The following is a 24315-nucleotide window of genomic DNA, read 5'->3' as shown; positions in this document are numbered from 1 at the left end:
ACAGTGACATTTATTTTCTTGTATTTAGGATTTATTATTTGTCTGTTTTCTCGCTCTAATGACTGTGTTGTCTTGGCTGTAAACACATTCTTGTTTTATGTCTGTTTAGGTGCTTTACGATGTGCGTGGAATCCTAGAGAAGAACAGAGACACCTTCAGAGACGACATCTTGTTTATTCTCAAAGACAGCAGGTGAACTCTTTTCCTTTCATGCTGAACACCCACCCATATGATTTAGTGTCTACAATCACATGTCCTGTTCTGTCTGTTCTGTCTGTCTGCAGGCTCGACTTCATCTACGATCTCTTCGAGCGTGTCGGCAGCAGAAACGGAGATGAGACCCTAAAGATGGGAACGGCCCGACGCAAACCCACCGTCAGCTCTCAGTTCAGGGTGAGACCGAAGCTCTTGTGACCTAAATATCACTCTCAGTGTCCACGCTCATGACTGTACAATTGTGTCATCACGCTGACAACGAGTTAATTGTCCCCCATGTGCTACTGCGCCGAGTGATCACTTAACCCTGAACGTTACGCCTGTTATCTTGGCATGATGGGTGCGAGGGCACAGATAGAAAATAGAGGATTTGAAATCGTAGGGGGGAGGAGAGAGCTGTCTGTGTATTTGATCTGCAGGGGATGATGGGTGATGAGCTGTGCGAAATATGTGGTTGTGAGCTAGGCTGGGCGGGGGTGATGGGGGGCGAGGGAGGGGAAGTGGAGGACTTAGCTTTGCATGTCCTAAACTGCAATATGGAGAGAAGGCGCAGGGGAGGATTTGGCAGGCTGCCCTGGCCTACAGCTCCTAAAGCCAGGGGATTAGGGTTGATGGCTGGGCAGAGAGGGGCCAACCAGGGGCCAGTCATGCTCGACTCTGCCAGGCCAGGCCTCGCTGGAGACAGACTGTCTGAGGCAGGGAGGAAAGCGAGGCTGAAAGAAGCTGTGAGGTTCAAGGGTCCTCCGAGTGTGTGCTTGTATGTGTGTTTCTCCTAAGGTAAATATGTATTGAGTAATAATATAAATCATGGAAAGTATCAACGTACATTCCCTCAGTACTTTTATTCATGCCAAAACTGGTTACACTCATACTTTCTAATGATGCAATGAGATACAAATGCAGAACAAATAAGAAAAGCACAGAATAAACTACGCACACACCAAAGTATGTAGACATGCATTAATACGTTTGTCTTCTCTGCTGTCTCGCTCTTTATCCTGTCGTTGCTGATGTGTTTCAGGACTCCCTCCACTCCCTGATGGCCACACTAAGTGCCTCCAATCCCTTTTTTGTGCGCTGCATCAAACCAAACATGGACAAGGTAGGTCATGCAAATTTCATTGCATTAAAAAAAAAGTCAGAATCTCTGCCAGGTCCTCTCAAGGTCAGTGCCTGAGAAGCTAAACCTCCTTGGTGCTATTCATAGTTCCCATTGCTCCGAGTTAATATTTAGTCTTGTTGTTTCTATGTGCCCGTGAGCCCCGCTAAGAAGAAAGTAAATTTGCAATGTAATCACAGGTATTAAGTCAAAGTCATATAAATGATCCACATTGAAAAGTAACTTTCAGCTTAGTTGCTGATAAACTCATACTGCTGGCCTGCTTTGGTGCAAACATTCTCATTGTACTTCCTCAAATAAAAGGCCTGTGTACCAGCACATTCCTACCACTTTAGCCTCTTTACCAGAGGTCAGAGGTCGCCGCTGGCCACTGCAGCTGCAGCGGCTTGGCTGATGCGCCGCAGATCTGGCTGCATCAGTGGAATGCCAAGATAAGACCACGGTACTGCGGCTGCGGTTCATCTAGCAGGACATTTATTTACTACGTCTCTATTCCTCCACTGCTCGTAACCACATCACTGCAAGCCGTTTCAAAATAACTGTTATCCAATATTGGATAGCCAAGAATGTTGGTTATATTATGTTTCTTTATTGTCTGTGTGACTGGCTGCGATGCAATCCAGTGGCACTCTATCTGCTACTGTTATTATTGTACACAGTGTGGTGATTGTCCTCTCAACTCCTTACCTCCCACTCCCTATGCGTCATTCCACACCTCCTAGCTTACTTGTTAGCATGGAAACTACACTGTCCTCTCACCCCCTTTATTCTATACCCACCTCATTTTTTCCCTTGCTTCCTCTCTCATCTGTCCCCTGCTTTCATTGGCAAATGTCCCTCACATTCACTCACCTGGCTTCAGCTGGTCAAGATGGAACAAGCCGTGCCTCTGTTAATCCCGCAGTATGACAGGGTGGCATGCACAGTCCTCTGGCATGATTACATGTATGCAAATACACGCAGACGCCCACACGCAAACCGTGTGTTCATGTGATTTACATGCACTTACCTTTCTTGGAATGAATGTCACTGAGGGAAGGGTCAGCCTGTTTTTCACTCAGACCAGTCAACATGTCGTACCTCGTCCGGCTGCCTAAACCCTCCGCTAAAGAGCAGAGTTCAGAGCTCAGGGGGGTGCATGTTAAAGTGTGTGTGTTTGATTATGAGCTTGAACATTTGCAAGCATGCAAGTGGCTTTTGTATCCAAGTGTGTCTGTTTCCATGCATAGGGGGCATTAGCCTGTAATTAGATTGACACATTGAGGAATGCTGTGGTCCTGTGTGGGGCTTATGCAGCACCGTGTGCCCTCTGGGTGACAAATGGCCTTCGTGTGGACCTGAGTGATCCGGCAGCCTTGTGCAGAGAGGCGGCAGACATCACAGATCCACTCTGATAAGTAGGCCTGAGGATTATTGGTAACACCGAGCTGTGAACAATGCAGCTGATTATTCTGGAGAGAAAAGGCCTTCCCCCGGCCGGCAAGGTCTTGCTCAACACTGTTCGGGTTTCTCTCCGATGGTGTGTGTTTTCTTTTTAGTAACCTGATTGTTAATGTAAAATGATAGCACTCACTGTGGTAATTTAGTTTTTAGTTCAAGTTTAACTCGACTCAGCAGTACGACTATTTGAATAGGCGTGCCTGCAGTGTTTAGGCATCTTCCGCTAGATTATATTTAGAGAACACATAGTTTCACACTAAAACATCAGTTTTGCTGAATTGTGCAGGTCCACCTATGATGTGCAGCTATTGCTGAAAAGATGGCATAAGCAAGTATTGTATACACTGAATTCTTGGTGTGTCTCTGATTTGACATGTATGAAAAGGTATTTTGGCGTTCTTATATTGTGTTGTTGTGTATCACCTACAGAAAGCCAACCAGTTCGATCCTGATGTCGTCCTGAACCAGCTGAGATACTCTGGGATGCTGGAAACTGTGAAAATTCGCAGGGCTGGATTCCCTGTTCGCAGAACCTTTAAAGACTTCTACAGCAGGTCAGAAAATTATGTACTCACACACTATTCCAGAAATGGGAGAATTTCTTTGAAGAAATCAAAATAAACCAGTCAACCAAATTCAAAATCAACCTCTAAAGTGCTAAAAAGAGAAAGCAGTTCATTATTGCTTTCACTGGTTTCTGTTCTGCTTATACACATTTGTCTGTTTGTTCTGTGCAGGTACAAGATGATCCTGAAAGACAAAATCCACTCAGATGACGAGAAGCAGAGTTGCTCAGAGCTTCTCTCGCTCCATGACAAAACCAAGAAAGAGTGGCAGCTGGGGAAGACAAAGGTACAGCATGCATTCACTCCTACACAAGCCCTGACTTGTTTTTGTCACTTAGGAGGACATTGCATTGACTTACATTCATGCCCTGGATACTTTCAGTAAACATAACCACTGTTCTGATCTAGCGATAGACCTAAAATGTAATGTTTTACCTTGTGGGGAGCAACTTCTTGTCTCCATAATGTGTCTGTGTGAACGGATATTCGTCCCTGCAATGTAATTAATATAAACACAAGACGCATGGGCAGGATAGAGGTGCAGAAGAGAACACAGCTGGACAGGCTGAGAGATTAGGTCAGTATATGTTTTCCTGTAAGACTGACTCTGCAGCACACCAGTCCCTCACCTACATGCGTATAAAAACATGTTCAACAAAGACAAATGTGCTGTAGAAAATGTGCAGATAATCTTCAAATCTTCGGTCTGTTAGAAAACAGATTGAAGATTTCGTTATCTTCCGGGAGCGAATTTTTCTCAAGAAGTCAAGCTGCTGTCATTCCCAAGCTGTTAATGTGTACCGCAGTCGCTGTGACTCATGTCCCAAACATTTTTTCTGACCGGCTGTGGTTAATCTGCAGCTCTCTTGTTGATAACCACGGAGTTACTTGGCTACTCCTAAAACCCCCGACACTGTAACTGTAACTGTAACCCAGCGCGGGGGCTTACAGTAATCCTGAGGCAGCCTTATTGTTGCTGGAAGTGTGTTAGCCTCTTGACACTCGCTGAGCTGTTGATTTAATAAACTAAACTCCATTCGAGTGATTTGGAGGCAGACTACAGTGATGAGATGCTGCAGCTGAGCAGAGGTTAGAGGAAAGTCACATCTCATGCATTCAGCCCAGAAAACTTATTATAGCACCGTGATCTCCATCTGTTGCAGTGCCGCTCTCGGTGATGCGTATCTGTGGGCCTGTACCTCTTTTTCTGATTCATTTCAAACAATCATCAATTTCCCCCCTCGGACCTCCCCCAGCTGCTCTGTCATTGAATCATCAACTTTTATCTGGACAGCGAAACCTGTTTGCTTTATATCATACTCAGCATAAAAGCCCCCTACAAAGCTGGGAGAGAGGATATAAATAAAACAGATTTTATGGAGTTCTTCAGAAATCGGCTAAATCCACATTTGACCCGCTGATACTTCCTGCTCTAAATTGCGGTTCCTGTGCGGCTGTTAAATCACTGAAACATTTCAAATTTGTCGGTTCTCTTTGAGGACAGTTTTGCTGTAATACTTGATTCGTTGTGAGTAGTGTCAGCTGCACGTATCTGAAATATACATCAGGACAAAAGATGTTTAATGTGAGCCACATGTTTATGCTAATGTTCCCCGGCCTTCATATATTACATTTCTCAGACATGCATACAGATTATATCTGCTGAGTTACTGTGAAGTTAGTAATCCATCTTCTATGTGGCTAAAACGACATTATATTTCCAGGATCAGCCCTTAGACCTTTGGCTGACTCTGCTTCGCTTTACTCACCGTGTACATCGAAAGAGAAGGAGCAAGGGGCTAGTTTTTTCAAAGCAAAACCCAAAAAATGCATAGTGAGGCTGATTATGTGTCATTTCGTGCATGCGCTTGTGTTTTTGATGGCAGCTCAATATTTTTGGGTTTAGGGTAATGTTGTGTGGCTTGTGGGAAGGGGGCTACATTTCCTTTGGAGAAACAATCTGTGTGTAATTATATACATGCTGATTGTGTGCAGAGGAAGTGTGTGCCCAGAATTAGGGGCTTGGGTGATGTTGCACGGATTGTGTGTGTGATGAGGGAAGGATGTGGACGAAGAGGAAGCGTCTTCCTCTCACAGATTTTTACAGAGGCAGGGCTGCAGCTGTGGGATCCTTTGATTAGTGGAACATCTGGGACGCAAACACACACGTTCACACAGCTTCTCAAAGCTTTTCCCCCTTCATGGAAGCTGTTGATCCTCCGGACCAGCAACAGATATTGCAGAAAACCCAGACACACAGCTGGCTGCTTTTCCCAGCCAGACATACTAAATCTGATTATGTTTTAGAACATGATGTTGCTGCTGTATTTGGACTTCTTGTGAGTGTTTTAATCTAGAAGGAGTTGCAGGCTGTCAGATGTCCCACAGAAATGGTAACGGTGTTATAAGAAGTGTTTGGAAGCGAGGGAAGGGTTAACTAAACTCTTTCTCCTTCCTTCATAAGAGCAAGGAGGGGTGTGGCTTTCTATCTGGACACCAGCCACCATCCCTCCCCCTCATCCCTTCATCCCTCCTCTCCCTACCTCTCCCCTCCCCTCCTGCTCTGTGCCTCTCTGCCTGTGCACGTCAGTCGAGCTACCAACGCAGCGGTAGCAGCAGTAGCAGCAGTAGCAGCAGAAGGGAAACACTCAGGAAGGACGCCCGAACACAATGAGGCTCTGCGGCCGCAGCATTTGCAGCAACACTGCAGTCCCAGTGCCAGGTTTCCCTTCTGCTCTGTTCTGCAGTCAGAGAGAGCGGCTAACCCGCTAGCCTCAGCTGCACCACAGCTTCCTCTGCAGTGGGCACAGGGTGCTGCCAGCAGACAACAGGGGCCCTTCACATCCCTGTGGGCCCTCTTTTGCAGCCTCACCGAGGAGAGGAACTAACCTGGTCCCATTTCTCACCCCCTTCCTGCCTCCCCCTACCTCCCTCTCTGTGTCTCTCTGTCTCTGTCACTCCTGTTCGGCCGTGGCGCTGCTCGTCCCGCAGGTGTTCTTGAAGGAGGCCCTGGAGCAAAGGCTGGAGAAGGAGAGGGAAGAGGTGCGGCGCAGGGCTGGCATGGTGATCCGCGCCCACATCCTCAGCTATGTGGCAAGGTGAGTGGTGGAGTGTGGAGGAGGGGTGGATGGCTGAGTGGCATCGACAGTTGTCAGTGTTTGTTTTGTAGTAGAGGTGTGCAGCCTGCGTGTATGGTGGGGGTGGGGGTTATGTGCATTTGTGCATGCCTGTGCACATATGTTTACCTTTGTGTGTGTACATACATGTCTGTTATGTGGCCTCAATCCTTGCCGACCCACCAGTAGGTCAGTTATTACAAAGTGTGCAGCTGATCATGGCTCAAACAGATAGTTAAAGGTTTTTGATCCTAATCTAGAAACCAGTGTTTTTGCCATGCATGACTGTAGAGAAATCTGTCGCATTCGATACAAAGCCAGTGTTCGCCACAAAGTCTTATAGACAGATAGGTTAAATCATAATAAACTATGACTGCAAAAGAATCCAAAAAATCCCACACTGCTGATTTGCAGTCATTATATCAATGCCATTTCAATCTTTTGACCCATTTGAAGTAAACTTTTTAGGTGAAATTTCATTTTGAAGGTCTGAGGAAAGAAAAGTTACTAACAAAGTGAGCAAATGTGTTTGAAAGCATGCTGGACTTTTTTATTCTTTGGAGAAATGTGTTTAACACAAATCACAAGGCATCTAGAGTATTTCCTTATGATGTATTGAAACACTGTTTCACTTGTGTGTCTGTACTGTAGTTTCTCACGATAAGAATGACATGACTTGAGCAACTTCTTAAGCCCAATACAGGTCAAAAAAGTGCGATCTTTCAACTTTAAATGTCTCCTGTACTCGACTAGTATGCCTTGAAAAGACAGTGTGTTCTGGATTGATGTACACATTACGCCTCTCAGTTATAATGTTAATTAGAAAGACATGATTTTGATACGATCATGTCATGATTTGTGAGTATGAGCAAGGCTTTAATTTATTGGCACATTATCAGATGTACAGTGAAAGCTGATTCCTTCACTGAATAAATCTGTCTTTCCAGCCTGCCTGAGCAGCATGTTTTTCACCTCTCCACTCTACTTGATAGACAAGACATCCATCACTAAGGTGGTTTAAAAATCTGTAGTCATAGACGCCCTTAGGCATGTAATTTAACTGCACTTCACCTGTATGCTACCATATATACGGTTACATACAGTCCTCTGAAAGGCTTCATTGGGAGACTATAATGGGACTGATGACAGTGTTCAGGTTGTGGGTTTCCTTCCCTTCAGTGTCGTTCCTACTAAAGACAGAGCTTCGGGAAGTTCCCTAAAGACACAAGTAAAGCCTTTGTATTATTACATGTAACATTATCTCAGCTCGGGGTCTGTCCTGAGACCAGCCAAAGGCCGTGAAGTGATTGCTGTGGAGACTAGGTCGGACTAAGGGTCAGAGAGTCAGAGCAGCATGTGTGGTCCTTTGAAAATCACGCGTGTTTGTGTGTACGTACATGTTTATATGTGAATGTGTGTGTGTGTATTCGATGCATGTGCTGCGTGTGGGTGATGGGGCTTAGTCACAGGGCTAAACACAGCAGCCCACACTGCCACAATGGAGCAGCACAAGTTCATCAGACTCTAAACATTGCACAGTTCACAATGTAAAGGCTTTTTTACCAGGGTGTTTATTTAAACATAGAATGCCAGCGGGCGTTAGGAGGCGGCCATGTAGAGCTGCGCGACTTTACAAATATGCCTGCGGTGACATAGAATGTTTTTAGAGGATGTTTGATTGAATATAAGACTTCGCCTCATGCTGACGACAAATGTTTGATTTTCTCACCAGGAAACAATACAAGAGGGTTCTGTCCAGCGTCGTCACCATCCAGAAGAACTACCGCGCTCACTTTTGGAGACGTGTCTTCCTGCGCCTGCGCTTTGCCACCGTCGTCCTGCAGAAACATCACAGAGGCCAGCTGGCCCGATCCCTCCATCGCCAGCTCAAGGAGGAAAAGCAGAAGCGAGAGGAGGAGGAGAGAAGAAGGAGAGAAGAGGAGGAGGAGAGGAGGCGAGTAGAAGAGGAGAGGAAGAGGATGGAGGAGGAGGAAGAGAGGAGGAAGAAGGAGGAGGAGAAGCGGAGGCTAATGGACGAGGAGCTGAAGAGGAGGGCGGAGGAGGAGGAGTCAATGAGGAAGGAGGAGCAGAGATTGATTCAGGAGAAAGAGGAAGAGCAGAAATTAGCAGCAAAAGGGGGGAAAACAAGGTATGTTGGTGTTCATTGCTGTGATTTGCTGGACGTGTGTTTATAATTTCGGACTTTAAATGCACCATAACACAACTAATACATGGATGTTTTATCTTTAGGAACTCCCTGGTGAATGGTGCTTGTCAAAAGGTAACTTCATCATGTAATATCAAAATTTGCAGACAGTAAAAAATGAACTGGGGATGTAGTCATGTACAGTTTCTAATTTTGCATGTTCTTTTTACTTGTCAACAGAAGGAGCTGACCCAGACTCTGTCCTACAGCCACACCTCTGAGGAGGAAAGCCGGCAGATGGAGGAGATCCTGAGGCTGGAGAGGGAGATCGAGCGCCTGCAGAAGCAGCAGGAAGACGGCGTTTCCCTTCTTGGAGACGTCTCCCACGAGGAGCTGCGTCAGATGAGGGATGCTGAGATCTACAGACTGGAGAAGGAGGCTTCTCGTGTAGCCACAGAGTTCCTGGAGCTGCTGGACTTTGGTGGTTTAGAGCCATCCCTGTCCAGTGAGGAGAACCTCCATGACCCCACTGAGTCTACTGCCCCTCTGGCGGAGGAGGAGGTAGACGAGGGTTTCCACGCTGAGGACGAATGCATTCCTCTGCCTGACTTCCCTCCTCCGGCTGTGGTTCCTCTCGATAAGGAAGTATTCCAAAGTATCCCCCCACCACCACCTGCCTTCGCAGAAGGATTAGTGGTCTCCCCCTCTTCAGCCTCCTCTCCTGCGCTGGGAAAACTCACCCCAGTTACCCCCAACGGACTGAGTCATGCCCCCATCCTCACAGACTCCCAAAACCCCCTTCTTCCTTCTGCTTTAGTCACTAATGGAGAAAAGCGGCCATGCCAGAGGGCCAGCAGGGGATCAGACTTTGAGCCTGTGAGTGAGGAGCCATCCCACGCAAATGTGCCAGACACGGAGTCAGACTATGACCAGGAAGAGTTTGAAGAGGCTCATGGGAGTTCAGGCGCTAGCACTAACGATGGCCATATCACAGATGAGGAGGTGTTGCGAAAATCCTCCTGCACCCAAAACAGCCTGGACTCCTTCAGAGGCAGCTCAGACTCGGTGAGAAATAACAAGCTAAGAGTCATTACTGTCACATTCTGATGAGTTGTTGCACCTGGAAAATGTGCAAAAGTTGCACTTTCTAATGACATAATTCAAACGTTTTGAATTGTTTGGAACAGCATCTGTGGCCCAGTGGAAGTAGAACCAATAAATCTGGCCAAAAGAGGAAATCACCTCTGCAGAAATTGGATGTCTTGTTTACACAGAAATTAAATGAATTGCAGTTGAACTAAAAAAAACTTAACCTCAAAGTTTACCCAAACATGGGATCGCTGAATTTTCCATTTCCATGTCAGATGTAACTTAAGCCATTGTTCTCGCGTACACTGACACACACCTAGAATTTCCTCTGTGTACATTATTCTTCCCACACATTGCCTCAAGAAAGACGGCCCTGAGCAGCATACTCGACGGCAGAATGCATTTGTGCAAGCCTGGATCTTATCAAGAGGGCTCAGCTCATGTCAGAATCACAGTGAAACACTGTTGGAATTATTTGTTTTGGCTCTGCTGATGAGCATGCGAATCTGTGCACAGTTACTGCAAGTCAAGCAGAGAGCTCAGACCTAACACTGTCAGATCAGCAGAACGTCAAAGGGAAAGAAGGATGGTGTATGTGTTGGCATGCACGGACGTGCGCGTCTGTGTGGGTGTGTATCAACCAGTTTTCAGGGTGATTGAGGACATAATGGCAACAAGGTCAGACAGATTTTGGGCAGTGAAATTGCAGAATGAGGACGCAGGCTTGATTTGACCTGTTGTTGTCAGAAAATGAGAAAAAAAATGAGCTTATAGTTATTGCTTATACAAATTGTGTAATCATATGAATTGCTTACAAAATCAGCTGTGATCACCTTGAAAGTGACTGCCAAGAGTCCGTGTGAAGCACCACCATGAAGGCCTGTGTCTTTGTTTCAGTTCATTGACAGTGATGAGGACGTCGACGGCTACGTGGACACAGATGAGGAAGTTTCCAATGGGAGAGTGAATCTGCTGAATGGCAGCGGGCCTCCTTACTTCCACGGTTATCTTTACATGAAGAGTGAGTAACTGTCCCAAATCACTGGCCAGCAGGCATGCAGATGATTTCTGCACAGCTGAACACAACTTTTATGTTTATTTTGGAAATGTCTTGCAGGTTTCCTTTGTTTCTTGTTTTGTTTTTTGCTGTTCTAGTGCTTATTTTGGGTTCTAGCCTTGTTTAATGTTTTTATGACTACTGAGGTTGCTAGACATCTGTGTGCACATCCATGGGTGTTTATGTGAGCTGCATATAGTCATTATCACAATGACATTTCACATAAAACAACATGAATTGATGTATATTTCCCCCCTGCTTCTCCTCTGGTCATCTTTTTCTCCCTCCCAGGTGGTCTGATGATCCCGTGGCGTCGTCGCTGGTGCGTGCTCAAAGACGAGACCTTCATGTGGTTCCGGGCGAAGCAGGACTCCCTCAAATCCGGCTGGCTTTACAAGAAAGGAGGAGGAATGTCCACTTTGTCTCGGCGCAACTGGAAGATGCGCTGGTTTGTGCTGCGCGAGTCAAAACTCATGTACTTTGAGAATGACAGCGAAGAGAAGCTGAAAGGAACCATCGACATTCGCACAGCCAAGTAAGACTCTGTGCTCAGTCAGTGGGGTTCAAGTTGATCATTTGCATGTAACAAGCTGAATAATGCACGGCCCACTAATTATTGCTTCATTCTGGATCTTTACGCAGGGAGATCGTGGACAATCATGAGAAGGAAAATGCGTTGAACATCGTGACAGAGGAGAGGACCTACCACATCTATGCAGAGTCCCCTGAAGATGCCAGGTATAGAACTGAATGTTGTGTAACTAGTGATTTACTTTGTCATCATCTCACTGTCAAACTGTGATGTGTAGACACAAAGTTCCCCCTTGTGGTTGCCAGTGGAAGTTCATGGTGTAATTTTCAATTACACGTTTGCTGACTTTGGCTTTCTGAACTCCCTCTGACCCATCCAGTGGTTGGTTCAATGTGCTGAGTCGGGTCCACAGCGCCAGCCCGGAGCAGCTCATGGAGATGCACCATGAACAGGCCAACCCAAAGAATGCAGTGGTTAGTGCTGTTTTACCTCTCTACTGCCTGGGCCCCAGCCTCAACTCCATTTTTCAGCAGTAGTGAAGCAGCATGTAACTAAATCGGCTGAAGTATGATGGTCCAGATCAGGGTCACATGGTAATTTAAGACGAGGAAGAAAAGTGCACTCACTGTTGTGTCATTGTTCATTTTATGGACATTAAAAGATTGCAGGGCAGTTAATAGCATTCAAAGATGTAGAAGTTAAAAGATTTTTAATAATAATATATCAAATGACAAAGTGAAAGGGGTCATAACCACCTGAACCAGAGCTTTATAGTGACTTTCAGCTCATAGTTTTTCTCTTTGGTCTGCAACTACTCTATTACGATTTACTCTCTTAATGGAATACAGACACAGTTGGCATTTAAGTTCTGAACATATTGAAATCTTTGCATTCACACCTTTTTTTTTCTCTGTCCAGGGCACACTAGACGTGGGCTTGATTGATTCTGTTTGTGCCTCGGACAACCCCGACAGGTGAGGAATGACCAATAAACCTAACCTAAGCCTTAAACTGTGGTCTAACAGCATGTATGTAAAATAAAAATGTCTGTGTGATGCTTTCTGCTTCCAGACCAAACTCATTTGTGATCATCACGGCTAACCGAGTGATCCACTGCAACACAGACACACCTGAGGAGATGCACCACTGGATCGGCCTGCTGCAGAAATCTAAAGGAGACACCAGAGTTGATGGACAGGAGTTCCTAGTCAGAGGTCAGTATGTTGAAACACACATTTTTACCTTAGTATATTTGATTTTGATTTGATTTATGCACTTTAGAGCTGCACAATATATCGTTGTAGCACCAACATCACGGTGTGTGCATACACAAACTCACTTCACAGAAGATGGACTCTAACGTCACGTTACCGCTTATTTTCGTTTCTTGGTACAAAAAAAACTAGCGCGGTTCTCATTTCCCATCACTGATATACAAGAAAGCATTATTTATTTTGCTTTAGAGGTTCTTTGATACACAGACTTTATTTACATGACCCAGAGTTTGTTGATATCTCGGCTCCACATGTGCGCAGTGAAATGAGCGAGGAGCAGGAGACAAACCCTGAGAAGGAAGATTTGGATGCAGAAACAAATCCAATGTCAGTTGTATGGAAATATTTTGGCTAGAGAAAGGATCATGTTGACCAAAAAGAGGTACTCTGTCAGCAGTGTCTTGTAATTGTCGCCACTGGTTGTTTAAATCGGCACCACAAAGCTCTGTGTGACGAGTACAAACTCAGGACTGCTTGCATGTAAAGTAAAAAACTCTATTGAATGTCTTTGTCAGTTTGTCGGTGGATCCACGTGCACTCCCCTACAAGATCACACCAGTTATATTAGGATGATTTATAATTCACAAATAGTTATTCTGTTGTAAAGTATTTTGTTACTATCCTTATGCGTATCGCAGAAAAACAAAATATTGCAGTGTCAGTTTTTCCATTATCATGCAGCTCTAATGTACTACCCTTCAAAAATTTGAGGTCAATTTGAAATGTCCTTATTTTTGAAAGAAAAGCAGTTTTTTTCAATGAAGATAACATTAAATGAATCAGAAATCCAGTCTAGACATTGTTAATGTGGTAAATGACTATTCTAGCTGGGGAATGGCTGTTTTTTAATGGAATATCTCCATAGAGGTACAGAGGAACATTTCCAGCAACCATCACTCCTGTGTTCTAATGCTACATTGTGTTAGCTAATGGTGTTGAAAGGCTACTTGATGTTTAAAAAACCCTTGTGCAGTTATGTAGCACATGGATAAAAGTGTGAGTTTTCATGGAAAACATGAAATTGTCTGGATGACCCCAAACTTTTGAACGGCAGTGTATATGTATTGTTATACAGTTAATTAACAATATATGAAAAAGGGGAAAGTAATTCAATCATGAGTAAGTTCTAATGAGTAAATCTCTTTTTTTTTCATTCGCTCAGGCTGGCTTCATAAAGAGATGAAATCAGGAGCCAAAAGCACTTCTCTGAAGCTGAAGAAACGCTGGTTTGTTCTCACCAGTAACTCTCTGGACTATTACAAGTCATCAGAGCGCAGCGCCTCTAAACTGGGAACACTGGTCCTCAACAGCCTCTGCTCTGTGGTGCAGCCTGACGAGAAAGTCTTCAAGGACACCGGTCAGTTTCACATTACTCACAGTCATTTTAACCTATCAGCATTTGTAGGGAGATATGTGAAGAATTTTAAACCTTAATTTCCCAAATGTTTGGGATTCTTTCACCTTTCGTGTTCATACTGTCTTTTTTACACAGTTGAACATTTAGGGTTAACTTCTGTAGAAAGAAATATGTCTTATTTTCCTCGGCGCTACCAGAGATTTGTCTTGTATCTAATTAATTTCTTTCCGTTTCAAACAGGTTACTGGAACATAATTGTCCATGGGAGGAAACACTCTTATCGGCTTTACACCAAAATGCTGAATGAAGCCATGCGCTGGGCGAATGCCATACAGGGAGCAATCGACAGCAAAGTTCCCATCGAAACACCGACACAGCAACTCATCAGGGACATCAAGGTATTAAACCATTCACTCATTTGTTGCGATCAGGCTGTTACTGTCATGCTTACTTAGAACTGCTGCTCCGTGTGCTGGGATTTTATGCTGCATGTGTCTCACCAAATGCACTAAGACGTGTTTTTAAAATAACTGTGGTTGACATTTTCTTCACATTTGGTCACTGATATTATTGTGATTCAAATTCTTTTCAGTCATGCAAACCTTTGGCAGGGACACACACTGTAGTAAAGTGAGGTACTTGCACTCACTGGCTGTGTGCTGTGGTTTTCTTTTAGTCTTGAATTTTTCCATCTTCAGAATACTTGTCTACTTCTTTTTCCCTATATTATATTCAACAATTTCATTTACTGCAATGATAATCTGCATTAATAATATTGCTCCTTTAAATATAAATGAGTCTAATTATGAAAAAAACTTTAATTTGAAAAGTTATCTTGATGAGTAAAGATGATAAGATGACTAATCCAGCCTTGTGTCTGTCCAGGAGAGCAGTTTGAATGTGGAGGCTGTGGAGCAGACGTACTGGAGGAACCCCATCCTGAGATATACCCAGCATCCTTTGCACTCCCCTCTTCTACCTCTGCCTTATGGAGACGTCAGCATCCACTGTGAGTGCTCTGGTCTGCCGCCACAGTTTGCAAACTCTCGATAAATTTACTTGACAGGGAGTACGAGATTATGACTACTCAGCTAGGCAGTTTTTTGTTGCAAAAAGCATCTTTCTGCAGGCAGTTTTCTGTTTATTTAGATCTTATTTTTGTCATCAAGTTGCTGAGTCTGCCTGAAATGTGTATTTTAAGAGGATGATGAAGTTTCCCATGTAATGCATTTCCACCATGGACCGTGTGGATGTTAATCCAGTAACTAATTTGGAAATAAATTTTACCCCTCTTAATCTCCCCCAGTGCAAAAGGAGAAGGGTTACACTAGCCTGCAGGATGAGGCGGTGAAGATTTTCAACTCGCTGCAGGAGATGGAGGCTGTGTCAGACCCGGTGCCAATCATCCAGGGAATCCTGCAGACCTGTCAAGACTTGAGACCATTAAGAGATGAGGTTTACTGTCAGCTGATCAAACAAACCAATCACGTCCCGCACCCCAACAGTCCTGCCAATCGCGCTCACTGGCATCTCTTGACCTGCATGAGCTGCACCTTCCTGCCCAGCCGAGGCATCTTACGCTACCTCAAGTTTCACCTGAAGAGGTGCCGGGCAGTTTTGAATCATAACTTTTAATCATAACAACTTGGTGAGAAAATCTTTGAACTGGTTCTACTTCAATTGTCTTTGTGTGTGTGTGTGTGTGTGTTTTTCAGGATTAAGGAGCTGTTCCCTGGCACAGAAATTGAAATGTTTGCCCTTTTCATTGGTGAGTCTCTGAAGAAGACCAAGACCAGGGAGTTTGTTCCCTCCCAGGAGGAAATCATGGCACTGCTCACCAGACAAGAAATGACCACCACAGTCTACTGCCATGGAGGAGGCTCCTGCAAGATCTCTATTAACTCACACACCACTGCTGGAGAGGTGAGACAGCTATAGTCAACACTATTAAATACACTCAAAGATTATTTGATATTTACCTAAATTCTGAGTATTTTTTTTGTTTTCCAATGTTACAAGAGAAGAAGCCGTGCTGATAATAAATAAACGTGGATGGATTCTTGCTTTTCTTTGTTCAGGTGGTTGAGAAGCTAATCAGAGGTCTGGCTATGGAGGACAGCAGGAACATGTTTGCGCTCTTTGAGCACAACAACACCATTGACAAAGCGGTGGAGAGCAGGGTTCTTGTGGCTGATGTTTTGGCTAAATTTGAAAGGTACACCACAACGTTTTTTTTCACCAGATAATGTGTGTCATCACATTTCTATAAATTCTGTGTGCTGCTAAATACTGATGCCTTTTGAGGTTAATTGACATGATAATGACAAGAAGATACCTGACAAAAGCAGATGTGTAGGTGACAGATTTATGGCTCTCCTTCACAGACTGGCTGGCAGTGAGGAAGCTCAGGATGAAGGCCAATGGAAACTATATTTTAAACTCTACTGTTTCTTGGATGTGGAAAGTATGCCGAAGGAAGGAGTGGAGTTTGCTTTCATGTTTGAGCAGGTATGTTTAGCTGATCGTGTTTCAATTTATGGAAAGTCTTTAATCAAATGCACAATTGGCATCATTATTTTTCTCTCCTCCTTCAGGCCCATGAGAGTTTGACGCGAGGCCACTTTCCTGCCCGCGAAGAGACTCTGCAGCACCTCGCCGCTCTGCGCCTGCAGTTCCTATACGGAGACAAAACACGGGTCACGTGGAGTCTGGAAAACGTCTACCCCGTGGGCCGCCTGCGCAATCGCATCCTGCAGTTTACCAAGGTGGGCGGAGCCTCGGGGTCAGGTCAAACTCTTGAGCGTCGGAGGACCAGCTTCCTGGACGGTACGCTGCGTCGGGGGCTGAAGACGGGATCGATGAAGAAGCAGCGCATGGAGGAGGAGCAGATGCTGGAGATGTGGATAAAGGAGGAGATGTCTGCCACCAGGGCCAGCATCGTGGAGAAGTGGTCCCGCCTCCAAGGTCTGGACCAGCACCAGGCCATGCTCAAATACATGACCATCATCAAAGAGTGGCCTGGGTATGGATCCACGCTGTTTGATGTTGAGGTACGTTTACTGAGTCTTTTCATCAGCAGTCTGACTTTGTGCTCTCTTTTTCTTTAAATATAACATTTTTAAGCTTGGGGTGGCCTGCTAGCTGAGTGGTTAGAGTTCATACCATATTGGTGCAAATCCCCTGTGCAGAGTTGGCAGTTTAGTTCCTGATTGGCTTTGCTGGCTCTCATTCCCCAACTCTCTTTTACCTACGTTGTCTCTCTCCAGTGTTACCATGAAATGAAGAAATAATGTGTGTAAAAAGCAGTCTTAAAATCACGCATTTTCATATTACGCCGTGTGGAACTCCTTGCAGGAATTTTCATGTGAGGTGTTGTATCATGATTCCTTTGAAACTGAGATCTGAGATCGTTGGCTACCATTGAATGTAAGTGGTAGCGATAACATTCATTTGAGAAACTGTGTTAAACCTGCAGTGCAGAACTTATGTCTCCCCCTTCTGGCAGTAAGAATAATTACACAAACACAGTGAACATACTTATGGCATCCTGTCTGCCTCATCTGCCTCTGTAATCTGAATGCAGAGTTTCTTCTTTATTTGGAGCATCAGAAACTTTTTTTTAGGTTTTTCCACCAGGCTCTTAGTTGCTGTGGCCTGCTCTGTCTCCGTTGCCATGGTTGCTTTGCTGTTCTGCTCTGGCAATTCAATCATTGCCACTTGATGTAAAACACATTGCTAAATGCCATATTTAAAACCTTGGCATAGTGAAGTACAAAGAGATTTACCTTGCTCTGATGGGCTTAATCAGCACTGTGTGAAGTCATAAGGCTTGAATATAACACGTGTTCATTTATATGAAAAAGCCCCACACTTCAACTTGACGAGAATCTTTGGTTTGTGTCTTTGCAGTGCAAAGAAGGAGGCTTCCCTCATGATCTCTGGTTGAGTGTGAGTGCTGAGAATGTGTCTGTCTACAAACGAGGAGAGCCGAAGCCTCTGGAGACCTTCCCATACGAGCACATTATCTTCTTCGGTGCTCCACAGCCTTGTACCTACAAGATCACTGTGGATGAGAGAGAAATGTTCTTTGACACACCACAGGTACACTTTTTTCTTTATTTACCTGCACCTATTCCTATTCCTGTAAGAGGAAGCTTAGCTATCAACAATATATGAGTTAGAAGATAAGGAGAAAAAAAGAGACATACATGTAAATGTTTTCCCAAAGAAAAGAATCACCCAGCAGTTTTGTCTGTTCTTTAGTTGTAAATCATTCTGTATGTTTGCAATTTTAAATGCGCAACTTTGCTGATTGCAGTTTCTATATCTGTACATTTGCAGGTTGGAGAGATCACAAAGATCATGAAAGCCTACATAAACATGATCGTGAAGAAGCGCTGCAGTGTGAAGTCTGTATCCAGTTACGGAACCAACTGGATCAGGTGATTTATCGGACAGGACACGATGTGTACTCAGCTACCGAACCATCTGACCCGTAACTAGCATGGAGAGAAGATGCAGAGATGAGAAGAGGAACAATGACTTCAACAGAGATTGGAGGTTTTCACTTACTATGGAACATCCAGAAAGATTCCTTTTTACAGAGACACAACAATGTTTATTCTTAACTGCTTATAGCAAATGTGGGAACGGTCAAGCATCTGCACCTTTACAGCTGTCCCGAATGTTGCTTCCCTCCATGCAGTCTCCAAACATGTTACTTGCTCTTATTTACACTGGTCATTTCTTACGTTACTTGAAAAGTAATGCAGGCATCATTTCATGGATTTTGTTGTTTTTGTCCTAGGAAGGTTGAGTGAGCTTCAGGCTCTTTTCCCCTCAAAACTTGGTCTTTTTCATTTCTAAAAACCTGAATTTATTTGAAACTGAAATCTCAGACAAGTTGTACGCATGTGTTACAGTGGCAAACGCACACTGTGTTGGCACCTTTATTTAGGTTGTTTTTCAATGGAATATTGCAGCCCGTTATAATGAATGTTCTCCGGAATGGAGATCCCCTCAGGTTATTGCGTAAAATACCTGTCATCCTCCCACAGAGATTAGCGCCCTCATCTTGCCTTATTTAAATATTGTAGCTATATGGGAGTGGAGATGTGGCCTTGCAGGAGCAGAATATAAACTGGCGATAGGTAGCTTCCATGGGAGATTGTGCCACAAAAGCACATAACTTAAAAAAAGAAGTAAATGAGCCTTTTGTAAGTCAAAGAAATGGAGCAAACAAAGAAATCCGATGTGAAAAACCACTGCACCACAGGAGGTGAAAGATCTACAAATACAGCAGTCAAGGATTTTCTCAAAAGGCACTGATTAATTAATTCATTAAGACTACCAGTCCAAACGTTTGTGCTTCTGTCCTAGAACGAGTACTCTGTGTTGATTTAATGTGTGAGCTAAGTGTAAGTCTTTGAAACGGCCCAAATGTTCAAGGATGTGTTTTAAAAAGCGAACTTGAAAACGCCTTTTCAGGGCGTTTGTGACTAAAGAGTGTGTCTGTTTTTAGTCATGTCAACAGTCATTTGAGGGCGGGGTATTTATTTATTGAAGTATCGACAAATTGGGAGAATAAGCTCAGAGAAGTGCTTGAAATGCGTCAGTGCAGCTTGCTAGTATTTTGTCTTTCTGTTATTTGTGCATTCAGGGACACAAAAGATCGAGAAAGAGACGAGCTGTTGAAAAGTTGCTATTGAGTTGTCTCTGAGCTTTCATCACTGTTAAAATATCTAAAGTTTGTTGCCCTCAGCACCCAACCTGTTCAGTTCCTGTTATTGTCCCACTATCTGGAGGATTTTGTAAATGAACCCAAAGGAATCCAACCTATGCCAACCAACCTACAGTATATTTCATGATAATAATATGATCTCAGCATAATGAGCTTAGTATTTACCTCACATTACATCACTGTCTTCCACTGCTCTCCAATCATACTCACTTGGGCGCTCTGGTCAGCTGCCGGCGGCCAAACCAGAGACTGATCTTGCCATTATTGATGATGACTGTATTTCTGAGATTTCTGATTGTTTTGAAGAAGAAAAATCAGAAAATGTTTTATATCAGAATTTAAAGATGCTTTAATAAATTATTGTATTTCAAAGGCTGTTTGTTAATTGTCTTGTTTTCTATCATATTGTCTCACAAAATAGTGTCAGTAGTAAGTGTGTCTGAGAGTTCTGCAGATCACAAATGCATCATAATGAGACAGTTAGTAGCAACGTTTGCTAAAAACCCAAACCTCGAATTTGAACAAGTGCTTATATGTACTTGGAATAGCTCCGTAAAAACAAAATAGATGATGAAATCAATATTCCAAGTTGTGCCAATTCTTACTTTACACCAACATAAAGCTTTATTGTTAAATCATTGTTGTTTAACAGTTACAATCCCTAAACACCAATAATGCACACAGCTAGTTGGTCACTTGTGACCCAAAACACAGTTATGTAAAATATTATAGCTAAATGTTGAGAATTTTGTTTTGTATTTTCATGCTTTTAGAAAAACTTCTTATCTTAGCTATTGAAGGGTTCAATATCTCCAGTATTACAAACACAGACATATAAAATAGTTTGCAGCAGTCACCAGTGCAACTAATTATGACAATTATTTTAAAAACATTTAAAAGTCATTCAAGAACTTCATCCTGCCTTTAAGAAGAAGACTGGGGGAACTTAAAAAAGATCTCCCAGTTAAAAACATTACTTGAACTCTGCAGAACTTTGTCAAAATGTTCTTAGAGCCAAAAAATCTAGCTGGATTAATAATGCATTCATGTGAACAACTCCTGGGTGATATTGTGCTAAGGAAGGGTGGAGACTGAATTACTGCTGGGTATCTTGTGGATCAACTATAACTTCTAACAAGTGATATATTGGTGGAAACAACCTTTTTGTCTGTTATTGACTAGGGAGATGTGTCGTATATAAAGGCTTCTGCTAATTGTCTTAGCATGTTGGATAGTGTGTACCATGGGGCACTGAGATTCATTATCAAATGTGGCCCCCATACTCACCATTGTATATTCTGTTCTAAAGTTAACTGGGCATCTTTAAGTGCCTGACGTCATCTGTATGTGTTTATTTACAGAACCATTCTGGGTATTGTTCCTTCCTATTTGTCTTGTCTTCCAACAGGGAAACATGGAAGTCACAATCTCCAATCTGTGTATACTCTGCAATTTGTCCTCCCCAAAGTACGATCTGAACTGTGCAAGAAAGCCTTTAGGTTTTCTGCACCTAATGCTTGGAATAAACTACAATCTCAACTTCAACTTCAAGCTCTTGTTACACTGTATTAGTGTAAAGCCCTGGTGAAATCATCACAGTCTATCTTGTCTGTGTGCAAGGTTATATGTGAGCAAGTTGTAATGTTGTTCATTTTATGTGTTGTTTACTGTTTTTTTTAATGTGGCTATGCTGCTGCCCTCTTGGCCAGGTCTCCCTTGTAAAGGTCTCTGATCTCACTGGGACTAACCTGGTTAAATAAATGCTGAAGAAATAACTAATTATTTGGGTCAATGTATAATTGTGGGACTTTTTTAACATACTGACAGGTATCATAGTTGACATTTTTGTTGTTTTCAGGCCTAAAATCAACATCGCCGCCTATAACCAAACTCCACATGGCCTTTATAGAGAAAGATTCTTCTAAAATATTATATATACAATTCCGAAAAATCGAAATTGAAAGTTATTCAGAAAGATATTGTAGTAAACCTGCTGACATGATATAAATCCACACTTGACTCACACACTATATTAAATAACTACGAAAGCCTTGGAGTCTTGCCTGGCTTTTCTTCAGGAGGAAATGACATCATGTGGAGCAGGTCATGTGATCTGGAATTAACACACTTCCTCGAGAGGTGTTTTTGTAATGGGAAACTTAGCTGAGAGTGGTTTCTCGGTCCGTGTACGGATCTGGTAATTGGATTTTCCGTTTTGAAACGGGTATTGAAAAACAAAAAACAAGTGGTTATTTGATTTTCGTTTTAAAATACAAAAATTAAAATTGAAATACAAGGCGTTTTGTACGGTGGCCGAGATACAGTGGCAGAGAGGTGCAAACCAAATTTACATAATGCAAAATACTTTTACAACCTCCAAGTCAAATTTACAAGCGACAAAACACTTTTACACGTCCAAAAACACTTTTACAAATCCAAATTCCAAATTCACATAATGCAAAACACTTTTACAACCTCGAAGACAAATTTACAAGCGACAAAACACTTTTACAAGTCCAAAAACACTTTTACAAGTCCAAAAACACTTTTACAAAGCCAAATGTAACCGGAAAGGGAATGTCCCAACTCCGGGGCTGAAGCGGAAGTGACGACAGGAGCGGCTAATGCACTCTGTCGGTCTGATCTGCGCCATTGAAACACTCTAAAGACCGACCACACGAAAAACAAAACCGCGTCAATCGGTTCATATGTTCCCCACAAAACGGGCAAAACATCACCCGCTCGTTGTCCGTTGCATTAGCCGCTCCTCGTCGTCACTTCCGCGTCAACCCCGGAGTTGGGACATTCCCTTTCCGATTACATTTGGATTTGTAAAAGTGTTTTGTCGCTTGTAAATTTGTCTTGGAGGTTGTAAAAGTGTTTTGCATTATGTAAATTTGGTTTGCACCTCTCGGCCACCGTAGTTTTGCCTTTTCATGATCAAAAAGGGATATACGATTTTTTTATAAAAATGCTTTGATTTTCGTTTTATATTTAGAATAACAAGAAAGTAAAATCAGTAAAAGACAGAAACGAAAAAAGGTCCGGTTTTCATTTTCTGAGACCGGAAGTGGTCATCAGCAAGTGTGGAGCCAAACAGAGTACGGTGCATAGACTGTAAATGATTTTTTTTTCCGTCAGTTTTCATGGTCAAAATGAGAGATCAGGTGGCCGATCCTAAAATACATCAATATAGATTTTTTTTTATAGAGCGTTAAAGTTTTGCGAAGCCAGGGGGCGGGACTACTTGATTGACAGGCCGGTCTGGAATGATTGACAGGTCCTATGGAGGAGGCAGCAGAGACTCTGCTCTCCTCGTTTGGATTAATTCTGATATAATAACTGTTGGTTTATTTATCGGTGGAGCAGCACAACATTTTCCACAGTTTTCCTGCCCGTTGGCTTGTTTTAACCAGTTTTCTACCTTCGGCTGATTCTACCAGCAGACACTGAAAGGACTCTAATAGTTCGGTAAGTAAATGTTTATTTTTGTATCGGTGCCGCTTTTAATGCACTTTATATGCAGCTTTAGTGTCAGATGTAATGTGTGCCATGCGCTCCAGATGTTGGTGGAGTTTGTTTCTGTGTGTGTTGACCAGAGAAGAAAGTTAGCATAGTAAATATTAGCTTTAGTGTTAGCAATGCTAACCGAGCTAGCTGCTCAGTCGTAGCCTGATTAAAGCTAACGTAGCATCAAGTTAATGTGTTGAGTTTCATGGAAACAGCTGAAGTGTGTTGTGTTCCTGTAATGTGATTCATTAAGTTCATAAATCTGTGGCTGGTTGACATTAATGTAACGTTCAGGAAACTTAAATATGATTAAAACAGTAACGTTAATATTCTAGTTGTCAGTAATCAGCTTTAATTTGACACTAAAACAGACTCTGATCATTTTAAATGACATCAGTTTCATTAATTTGTTGAAAATTGTCTCATTTTTTGTTGTGATGTTGCTGCTGATTCATTAAAAGCAGATGATCCGTGTTGAAGATACGTTTAGTTCTAGTATCAGAAGTACAAGAAGGAAAATGGTATGTCATCTAAAAAAATGCCATAGAATGAAATTTCATTGCACAATTAAAAGTATAGTAATTTTTAAAACTGTTCAAATTCTTATAATATGTACCTAAAAAACAAAAAAAAACTAAAACAAAAAAAAGTCACAGTAATATGTCAATTTAAAAAGCCTATAGTATAGCGTGTCGCCCAACAAACGTCATAGTATAGCATGTCGCTCTAAAAACGTCATAGTATGGCATGTCACCCAAAAAACGTCATAGTATAGCAGTTTTAAACTTTATATTGATCTGATCTCAGGTCAGTTTTAAACTTTATATGTCAATTATTATATAAATCTGATCTCAGGTCAGTTTTAATCTTAATATTTAACCTCATATTGATCTGATCTCAGATCAGTTTTAAACTTTATATTTAACATGAAATTATTCTGATCTCAGGTCATTTTTAAGGTTTATATTGAACTTCATATTGATCTGATCTCAGATCAGTTTTAAATTTTATATTGATCTGATCTCAGGTCAGTTTTAAGCTTTATATTTAAATTATTATGTAAATCTGATCTCAGGTCAGTTTTAAGCTTTATATTTAACATCAAATTATTCTGATCTCAGGTCATTTTTAAGGTTTATATTTAACTTTACA

General features: G+C 42.7%; 1 protein-coding gene across 1 annotated transcript in view; it reads left to right on the top strand.

Moving 5' to 3' along the window:
- Window positions 1–20025, top strand: part of myo10l3 (myosin X, like 3) — a 64647-nt gene extending 44622 nt beyond the window's left edge. Inside the window, exons 17-41 of the mRNA XM_023298919.3 lie at window positions 110–192; window positions 285–393; window positions 1238–1318; window positions 3206–3330; window positions 3514–3628; window positions 6334–6440; window positions 8191–8607; window positions 8709–8739; window positions 8845–9669; window positions 10591–10714; window positions 11042–11285; window positions 11393–11488; window positions 11662–11755; window positions 12201–12256; window positions 12354–12496; window positions 13719–13913; window positions 14154–14311; window positions 14799–14922; window positions 15220–15517; window positions 15629–15836; window positions 15992–16128; window positions 16298–16421; window positions 16508–16963; window positions 17823–18014; window positions 18255–20025. Coding sequence (XP_023154687.2) covers window positions 110–192; window positions 285–393; window positions 1238–1318; window positions 3206–3330; window positions 3514–3628; window positions 6334–6440; window positions 8191–8607; window positions 8709–8739; window positions 8845–9669; window positions 10591–10714; window positions 11042–11285; window positions 11393–11488; window positions 11662–11755; window positions 12201–12256; window positions 12354–12496; window positions 13719–13913; window positions 14154–14311; window positions 14799–14922; window positions 15220–15517; window positions 15629–15836; window positions 15992–16128; window positions 16298–16421; window positions 16508–16963; window positions 17823–18014; window positions 18255–18359 — 4647 coding nt within the window. The 3' untranslated portion in view covers window positions 18360–20025. The remainder of the gene's footprint in view (window positions 1–109; window positions 193–284; window positions 394–1237; window positions 1319–3205; window positions 3331–3513; window positions 3629–6333; window positions 6441–8190; window positions 8608–8708; window positions 8740–8844; window positions 9670–10590; window positions 10715–11041; window positions 11286–11392; window positions 11489–11661; window positions 11756–12200; window positions 12257–12353; window positions 12497–13718; window positions 13914–14153; window positions 14312–14798; window positions 14923–15219; window positions 15518–15628; window positions 15837–15991; window positions 16129–16297; window positions 16422–16507; window positions 16964–17822; window positions 18015–18254) is intronic.
- The last annotated feature ends 4290 nt before the right edge of the window (window positions 20026–24315 follow it).

The sequence above is a fragment of the Amphiprion ocellaris genome, chromosome 11 (genome assembly GCF_022539595.1).
Source record: "Amphiprion ocellaris isolate individual 3 ecotype Okinawa chromosome 11, ASM2253959v1, whole genome shotgun sequence".
Taxonomy (NCBI): Eukaryota; Metazoa; Chordata; class Actinopteri; family Pomacentridae; genus Amphiprion; species Amphiprion ocellaris.
This window is presented reverse-complemented; position numbering and strand designations above follow the sequence as displayed.